The 9,442-nt window shown below is 44.7% G+C and overlaps 1 protein-coding gene across 5 annotated transcripts; it reads right to left on the bottom strand.

The window, feature by feature from the left end:
* Nucleotides 1-2,102: 2,102 nt before the first annotated feature.
* On the bottom strand, nt 2,103-7,126 carry LOC100552296 (protein C19orf12 homolog). 5 transcript variants are annotated; one of them, XM_008123328.3, is made up of 3 exons: nt 6,760-7,126; nt 4,093-4,321; nt 2,103-3,074 (listed from the first exon to the last, which is right to left on the bottom strand). In XM_008123328.3, the coding sequence occupies exons 2-3, from the start codon at nt 4,250-4,252 to the stop codon at nt 2,809-2,811; spliced, it is 426 nt and encodes a 141-aa protein (XP_008121535.1). In that variant the 5' UTR covers nt 4,253-4,321; nt 6,760-7,126; the 3' UTR covers nt 2,103-2,808. The 5 variants fall into 5 exon arrangements, with proteins under 5 accessions (XP_008121535.1, XP_008121534.1, XP_008121532.1 ...); XM_008123327.3 differs by lacking the exon at nt 6,760-7,126 and adding an exon at nt 5,087-6,743; XM_008123325.3 differs by lacking the exon at nt 6,760-7,126 and adding an exon at nt 4,680-5,073.
* Between the last annotated feature and the right edge of the window lie 2,316 nt (nt 7,127-9,442).

Below are 9,442 nucleotides of genomic sequence, written 5' to 3'. Positions count from 1 at the left end.
TCAGAGAGGCCTGACTATTTCTGTGGCCTTGGCAAGATGCTCTAATATACACATCTCTTTTTATGTTTTGAACCTTCATAGTGTTTGCTTATCTCTTCGACATTGTCTTAAATGTGAGGCCAGCAAGCAGCAGATTTCAAGGAACCCATCACTTCTGGGATTAAACTTGCAAAGTGGGAGGAACCTTCTCCAGTTCATTTGCTCTATAACCGTCAATGCTTTTGCTTATTTTCCACTGGGAACATGGGAAAGGGGATTTTTTTGTTAAAACAGAAGCAACAACTGCAAAAAAGCTCTCGCCATCTGCCTGCTAAAGGTTCAGCTTGACTCTGTCATACCCGGAGCAGTACCAGGTTAATAACCGTTGCGGGAACAGATGGTTCCTTGGTACAAATATGTCCCTTTCTCCACACTCAGGCTTTCTCAGCTGTTTGAGGAAAGTGCTGGCATCACGTTTCTCGGTTTCCAAGGCTACGCTGATGCGGCTGGCATTTGGCACTTGGCATCAAGCAGCCGGGGAAGATAACGGGAGCTGCCATCTTAACAGCCGACAGCAGAACACTGGGGGGGGGGGGGGGGGGGAGGGGTTTACCAAGTGGCACCTTCTCGTCCCCAAAACAAGCACATCCTCCTCATTACAAAACCCAGTAAACACTGCTGCCGGGATTGAGAGACATGGACATTAACTACCAGTTTCTGGGGGGCCCTGGTGGCACAGTATGTTAAAGCGCTGAGCTGCTGAACTTGCGGACCAAAAGGTCCCAGGTTCAAATCCCGGGAGTGGAATGAGCTCCCGCTGTTAACCCCAGCTCCTGCCAAACTAGCAGTTCGAAAACATGCAAATGTGAGTAGATCAATAGGAGGGAAGGTAACGGTGGAGGGAAGGTAACGGTGCTCCATGCAGTCATGCCAGCCACATGACCTTGGAGGTGTCTACGGACGACGCCAGCTCTTCGCCCTAGAAATGGAGATGAGCACCAACCCCCAGAGTGGTCACGACTGGACTTAATGTCAGGGGAAACCTTTACCTTTTTACCAGTTTCTGACGTGCAAAACAAGTGAAAAGGTTGCAGTCTGGAGGAAAGACCATAGATCGAGAATGGAAAGTATACTTGCATATATCCATTCACAAGTTGGGGGACTCCTATTTGCAGTCAGCTCTCCACATCCATGGATTCAACATAGGCAAAAAATTCCAAAAAAAGCCAACCTTGATTTTGCCATTTTATATAAGGGAAACAACATTATTTCGCTGAATCCGGGGAGCAGAATGAGAGCCCGCTGTTAGCCCCAGCTTCTGCCAACCTAGCAGTTCGAAAACATGCAAATGTGAGTAGATCAATAGTTACCGCTCCAGCGGGAAGGTAATGGCGCTCCATGCAGTCATGCCGGCCACATGACCTTGAGGGTGTCTACAGACAACGCCGTCTCTTTGGCTTAGAAATGGAGATGAGCACCAACCCACAGAGTCGGACACGACTAGACATAATGTTAGGGGAAAACCTTTACTTGAGCATCCACTGATTTTGGTATCCATGAGGTTGTGGAAGCAAACCCCAGTGGATACAAATAGTCCACTGTATTATACAAACGAGCTAAGGATGTGTAGTTCCAGGTTATGAATCTAACTGCAATGCACAATGCCAGCCAATATTTATATTTGGATACCACACTGATATCCATAAGGATGGAGAGCCCCTAGAAGTGTGTTAAACCATAAATAATGGTTTGAATCACATGGATCAGTCTCAACATTATAAATTATTAAATGATGATTCAATACTTGTGTAAATCCAATTGATTCAGTTGGTCTCCGCTATTGTGACTGGCAACAGGTTTCAGGCCTATCTGTTTCAACTCAACTTGACCATTCAGGGCTAGCCAGAGCTTTCTTTCACTTTAGACAAGAGATTTTCTCAGCCTACAGGTCCAAGAGGGATTATTGAATGAGATAAGGCAGAATGAACCTTAGACCTACTGCCAATCCTCAGATTGCAAGCAAGAGTCATAGGACCAAATAGATCATAATTCAAGGTTACCCAGTGTGTTTCATATGTCAAATGCCTTGGCTCATTTTTGAAAGAACCTAGTACACAGGAAAATTCAAAGGAAACTCATTTATTTCAATACCAAGAATATAAAAATGCAGGTTTGCTGTGTCATTTGCTCCGTACATAAAAATACATTTTGTGACTTGGGAGTTGCTTTTTTCTTTGCTTGTTTGAAATCAAGGAATTCCACCAGAAACAAAACTAACAATGAGTATTAGGCAAAGAAAGGGAAGCATGAAACCTAAGATTTGAACCTTATATACACAGCCCCATTGATGACAATGACTAGCATTATAGATAAACTACTTGTTGATGAGTTACATAGCTAAATATTGTCTTCCGGCCCAACTCCCATCCTAACCTGACTTCCCAGACAGCCACCACTGCAAGCAACAAAGGTCTGTTCTGCAGTCAACTGGGATGCAGCAAACAGACTGTCCTGTCCCCTTCCTGACAGTGATCTCTAGTGTGACAATCGGAAGCAGGATCCTACTCCAGTTCCTCTTCACATGAAAGTCACTGCCAGAAGAGGATTGGAAACATCAGCCTGCTGTATCTGAATTGATAAGAGAACAGAGCTCCTTTGCTTGCATCAGCTGCTGCCTGGTATATCAGAACCAGAGGACTTACATATCCTATTGAATATGTAGGGATCATGAATACGAATCAGCTATGGATTTGTAACTCTGATTATGCATTTATAACAGTATTTGGGAATTCCACCCATTCATTTCCGCAGATATCCACACAAGCGTTACTACTGTCCATACTGGATTTCAGCTCGGAGCTCATTGGTGAGGAAATTCGTCATCACCCCAAGCAGTTTTGTTTGAAGGCCTGCATTCCCCATGACCAAGGCTGTGACCTGCGCCGCGTCGGTCCATTCCAGATTCCTAATTATAGCAAAGGCTTCATCATAAAGCTTCTTCTTCTCCCTGGGAGTCAGTTCCAGAATAATCTGAGGGACAGGTTTGAATTGTCCACTGGATAAGCGATAACCGAGGAGACCACCAACTGCACTTCCTAGATGAGAAACACAAAGGGGTGTTTTAAGTTGCCTTGCTCCCAAAAACTGGATCTCACAATCCAGAACTCAAGGGCAGATGCACAACTTCTGGACTTTGTTCATACTTGCACAACTTTCAGATCTAAGCACTGACCCAGAGCTTGGAAAAGGTACTCTCTTATTATTGGAAATTGGCAGACTTGGGGAGGTAGGTTCAACACCTTAGATCTCTTCTTTAGAGACCATTATTAGAAACCCAAGGCACTCTTGCTAGGGAATTCTCATAATTTAGAAAAGTTGGTGGCACAGTGCATTAAAGCACTGAGCTGCTGAACTTGCGGACCAAAAGGTGCCAGGTTCAAATCCCGGGAGCGGAATGAGCGCCTGCTGTTAGCCCCAGCTCCTGCCAACCTAGCAGTTCGAAAACATGCAAATGTGAGTAGATCAATAGGTAACGGGAAGGTAATGGCGCTCCATGCAGTCATGTCAGCCACATGACCTTGGACGTGTCTACGGACAACGCCGGCTCTTCGGCTTAGAAATGGAGATGAGCACCAGAGTTGGTCACGACTGGACTTAACGTCAGGGGAAAACCTTTACCTTTACCTAGAAAAGTTATCATATTTTGATAACTTCGGTTTGCTGCAAATTTGTTTTCATTCGTCCACAGACAACAAACACATCTTCTGTTATTATCCCTGTTATTTCCTTTTTAATTGTGCAGTCCTTACTTTGAAAGTAGTTGTTCTACTCCAGAAACTTCTTTTTTGGGGCTGCCACAAATTATGTCAAATTGGATGAAGCTCAATGAGAAATTAATTGAAAAACTCACCCAGGAACATCATGTTACATGGTGTTATATGAAGAAGACGATCATAAATGAAAAATGGGGTAGGATAGAGTATGGGAATGAAAAAGAACAAAAAGGGAGGGGTTGTGAAATAGGAGGTTTTGCAAAGTTGGATACTTCTGCTATAAAGACAATGGCATCCAACAAGGTTTTCCCTTTCGTAACAAAATGCATACATTACTTACCTACAGCAATACCAGGCGGGCCTCCCATTAAGCCTCCACAGAAAGCACCCATAAATGCTGCAAGTGCCCCCCGTCCGGAGTGCATCAGGGCAGCCCTCATCCCCCGCATTTCAGAGACACGGCACAGAAGTTGCATCATATCATCCAGATTGATGGGCATCTTGCTTGGTTTGCACCTTTACACGTCTTGGAAGATATGGAGCTAGAGCTTAGGAGTGAAGAAGACCCCCTAAAGCAGAGTCCAAGAGAAGAAGATCAGGCTACGACCCTGTGCAAACATCAGCAGGGGGTTCTGATTTCCAGAAAGCACCACTCAATACAGGTGGCTCTCCACATTTGCAAGAGTTAAGGGAACCCCACAAAAGTAAGAAAACTATAAGTAAAAAAAGTAAGTAAGAAAAGTAAGAAATACTGTACACACAACAACAGCATTTCCTCCCCAGAAGTAATACATTTCCTGTTTAATTTAACAGCTGAGGAATAAAAAAAATCTTACCATTACATCTTTAACAATGAAGAATTAAGGCATGTAACTGGAACCACATAATTACATGAGAGTAAGTCCTATTGAAACCAAGGTGACTTACTTGCTTGCACTGCTAAAGTAGATTAGTATCTTGCAGATTCAACTAATTTATGTATTTTTCCTCTTTGCTACGTTTTGCCATCTTGACCACCCTCTAATGTGGTTTGACTTCTAATAAGATTAAATGTTGGGAGGATATAGAGAGAGAATGAGAAAGGGCCAGGCATTCATTCCCTCAAGAATGGCTTGCTCAGGAATCTGTAAGAGAGATCTAGAAGAGATCTCTAGAGATCTGTAAGAGAGCAGCCTTCCTTTTGCTCTGTGAAACACCCTCTCTCTCTGTGTGAGACTACATCCCTGTTTAGAGATCCAGTTTTGTGATGCCTTTACATTAAATGTCCCCTGGTGGCACAGTGGGTTAAACCCTTGTGCCGGCAGGACTGCTGACTTGAAGGTTGGGTTGCTGACCTGAAGCTTGCCGGTTTGAATCCAACACAGAGAGAGTGTGGCTGAGCTCCCCCTATCAACTCCAGCTCCATGCAGATACATGAGAGAAGCCTCCCACACGGATGGAAATAACATCAAAACATCCGGCCATCCCCTGGGCAACGTCCTTGCAGATGGCCAATTCTCTCACTCCAGAAGCGACTTGCAGTTTCTCAAGTTGCTCCTGACACACAAAAAAGGTTAACTATCCCTATCTCTGATGCACCCTCTTCTTAATATTTCATTTAAAAAAATCAATTCCATGCAATATACCCTTTTCTTACTGTTACCCCTGTCATTGTGATTTCCCATCCTTATTTCCAGGTGTGGAATTTGCAATTGTAGAAGGGAGCTCAGCTGTTGTATTGTTGAGAGTGGTGTGGTAGAGAAATAGTGAAAGTACTGGTGTTCTTCATACATTTTCCTATAGCCATAGCCCCACGGAGAACTGAAAGAGGCAAGCAGATGTCTTGCTCTGTAACAAGCTTGCTGTAGTAACGTTCCTTGCATTCACTAGAAGCAGGGTTTTTATACAAGCAATGGGTCTTAACTGTACTTTCAAGACTATGCCATTCTAAAATGCTTTGCAATACAGGAGTTGCCTCTATAGCTTCATCCTGGTTGGACTTAAGCACGCTTAAAGGTAAAGGTAAAGGACTAGACATTAAGTCTAGTCATGTCCAATTCTGGGGGTTGGTGTTCATCTCCATTTCTAAGCCAAAGAGCCGGCATTGTCCATAGACACCTCCTAAGTCATATGGACAGCATGACTGCATGGAGTGCCTTTACCTTCCTGCAGAAGCAGTACCTATTGATCTACTCACATTTGCATGTTTTCAAACTGCTAGGTTGGCAGAAGCTGGGGCTAATAGTGGAAGCTCACCCTGCTCCCCGGATTCGAAACGCCAACCTTTCGGTCAGCAAACTCAGCAGCTCAGCGGTTTAATCTGCTGTGCCATAGGGGGCTCCTAAGAATGCTTATTACAGGCTGATTGAAATTAAAGGCACTTACAACTCAAAGCATGGTTTAGGTTGGATTTTTTTTTTCGTGTCAGGAGCAACTGGAGTTGCTTCTGGAGTGAGAGAATTGGCCGTCTGCAAGGATGTTGCCCAGGGGACGCCCAGATGTTTTGATGTTTTACCATCCTTGTGGGAGGCTTCTCTCATGTCCCCGCATGGAGCTGGAGCTGATAGAGGGAGCTATCCCCCAGGTGGGATTCGAACCTGGCAGCTTTCAGGTCAGCAACACAACCTTCAAGTCACAAGGCTTTAGTCCACTATGCCATCGGGGGCTCCAGGATCGACTTGAGAAACTACAAGTTGCTTCTGGCATGAGGGAGTTGGCCATCTGCATTGCCTTAGAGCATGGTGGAGTCTCCTTCTCTGAAGCTTGGATGGCCATCTATCAGGAGCGTTTGGATTGTGTGAGACAGTCCAGGCTTTTATCCCCTTGGCCACCGGAGGCTCCTTGTTTAGGTTGGATACAACAACGTGGCTGCTTGTTCATTTGAATTGACTGTTTTCTGTGCATTTCTCCAGGCAGAGTTTTCTTGGAAAACAGGCAAGAATTACACATAGATAAGTAAGTATACAAACATTGATTTGTGTCTAAAAGCAATTTGCCTATTTTAAAGAAACTCATTGTGGTTACTTACAATGCAAGTCTAGTCTTCCCAGAAATATGTATCGCATTCCCAGAGTGCATATTCTTTCAGAAAACAAGGTTCAGGAACGAAACCCCGCCTCATCTTGCATTCTGTTTATCCGTGACTGGACTCCAGAAACAAGACCAGAGTGCTAGCCATGTGATTTCATGTCACCAACCCTTGAAATTGCTGGCTCAGGTTCTTATCAGATCTAAAGCTGTTTTAGCTTCTACCTTACAGATAAGTTCTCGTGGAGAAAATGTTAAAATTTAATAGGACTAGTTCAGTAGCCTCTCCTATGTCCAGAATCTGTTGCTGTTGTTGATAAAGTCTTAATGATGCAAGAAGGACTGGACCCAAAGAGTACAGGTTTTGCAATGGGGGGCCCTAATGTAGAATGGCAGAGGGCGAGATGGGAAGAAGCAATATAATAATAATAATGATGATAATAATGATAATAATGATGATGATAATAATAATAATAATAATAATAATAAAACTTTATTTATACCCCGCCACCATCTCCCCAACGGGGACTCGGGGCGGCTTACATGGGGCCATGCCCAAAGCAATACAGTATAAACAGCATATAAAAGAACAACACATCACAACACAATAAACGATACAATAAATAAAAATATCCAATTACAGTACAAATCAAGGGGACAATGAGAACAAGGGCGGTCCACATGAACATTAAGTTAAAACTCGGGGTGAGAGAAACATAAAACAAAACCATAGCGAACAGGGTTATAAGGAAGTGGTATAGTCTAGAGGATAAATATTAGAGGGAGCAACAGAGAAGAAATATAAAATAGTTGAAATAGTTGCCTTTCTGTTTCTTCCTGTGCAGTGTCCTCAATGTCAAGTGCTGTATTGTTTTGAATGACATTTCTAATCCTATCTATTCCTATCTATGTAACCCAGGAACAAAAATCATGTTACATAGTGGCAGAGTCTCGCTTATCCAACGTTCTGTATTATCCAATGCAGTCTGCCTCCTGCTTGAATCCACAGCTGTTTCTCTAGGTAGCAAAGACTGAACTTTTAATGGATTTAACTTCCAACAATTTTGTTACTGTAAGTTCATTTTATGAAATTCTATCTTTATTAGTAGTCAATGTTATCTGTATATTGCGATGTTTTGGTAGTAAATTCATAAATACAGTAATTCTTCTTTATTCGTTCAGTCGTTTCTGGCTCTTTGTGACCTCATGGACCAGTCCACGCCAGAGCTCCCTGTCGGCTGTCATCGCCTCCAGTTCCTTCAAGGTCAACCAGTCGCATCCATCCATCTCGCCCTTGGTCGTCCTCTCTTCCTTTTTCCTTCCATCTTCCCCAGCATCATGATCTTCTCCAAGCTTTCCTGTCTCCTCATGATGTGGCCAAAGGACTTCATCTTTGCCTCTGCTATCCTTCCCTCCAGTGAGCAGCCATTGGGCATTATTTCCTGGAGGATGGACTGGTTGGATCTCCTTGTGGTCCAAGGCACTCTCAGGATTTTCCTCCAGCACCAAAGTTCAAAAGCATCTATCTTCCTTCGCTCAGCCTTCCTTATGGTCCAGCTCTCGCATCCATAGGTTCCTCTGGGGAATACCATTGCTTTGACTATGTGGACCTTCGTTGCCCTTGACATGTCTCTGCTCTTCACTATTTTATCGAGGTTGGCCATTGCTCTCCTCCCAAGAAGTAAATATCTTCTGATTTCCTGGCTGCAGTCTGCATCTGCAGTGATCTTCGTGTCGAGAAATAGTTATTACTGTTGGTAAAATGTATTGGTATAGTGTCAAATTGTGCTTAGAGTTTAAAGCTGCGTATGTAATCTAGAAGTGAAGAGGTTAAATGCATAGAATGGAAAAGAAACTGCTAGAGAGTAACGTTGGGAAGTTTCCGGTTGCTAGCCAGACATATGTTTAGAGATAAGAATGGAATGTTCACTCCTGAAGCATTCTCTGATGTAGTCAGATGGAGTCTGGTAATTGTCCGATCAGTCTTGTAAATAAGTTGTATATACAGTAGAACCTCAGTAGTCCGAGTTAAACAGGCAGACCTCAGCTCGGTCAACCCGGATCACTCGGATTACCAGGCTTCCTCTCCCTTTGGCGGCCGCTTGGACCCAGGGAAGAGGCACGCTTCCCGCATCCCTGGGTCCAAGTGCCCGCTGAACGGAGAGGAAACCTCTCCGTTCGGTGGGCGTTTGGGCCAGCCATTGAGCGGGTGAATGGGGAGGGCCGCAAAAGTCCTCTCCGTTCACCCGCCCGCCTGTGCCTCGGCTCCTTTGTCACGCCAGGGGCTGGCAGCACCGGCGCCCGGCGTGGCGAAGGAGCCAGCTGTGCATGTTGCTAGGTAGATAGCAAGCTACCTAGCAACACGCATGGGGCGCTCACCCCTGGGGCGAGCACCCAGTGTGTGTTGCTAGGTAGCTTGCTATCTACCCAGGAACACGCACACCTAGCCAGCCAGCGAGCAGGTGAACGGGGAGAGCCTTTGCGACCCTCCCCATTCACCCGCTCGGATTGCACGGAGGCTCGGACGAGCAGGGCTCGGACGAGCGGGGTTTTACTGTACTTAAATTAAGTTTGAGCCGCTTTGATAAGATGAGGAGTCGTGAAGCAAATTAATTCTGTGCGTTCTGAGCAGACAGCCAGAATCGTCAAAGCAGGAATTGAGACAGGGAAGGTGACTCGTCTAT

Source organism: Anolis carolinensis, unplaced genomic scaffold (genome assembly GCF_035594765.1).
Source record: "Anolis carolinensis isolate JA03-04 unplaced genomic scaffold, rAnoCar3.1.pri scaffold_31, whole genome shotgun sequence".
Classification (NCBI taxonomy): Eukaryota; Metazoa; Chordata; class Lepidosauria; order Squamata; family Dactyloidae; genus Anolis; species Anolis carolinensis.
The sequence above is the reverse complement of the archived record's forward strand: the minus strand, read 5'-3'. Positions and strand labels throughout refer to the sequence as shown.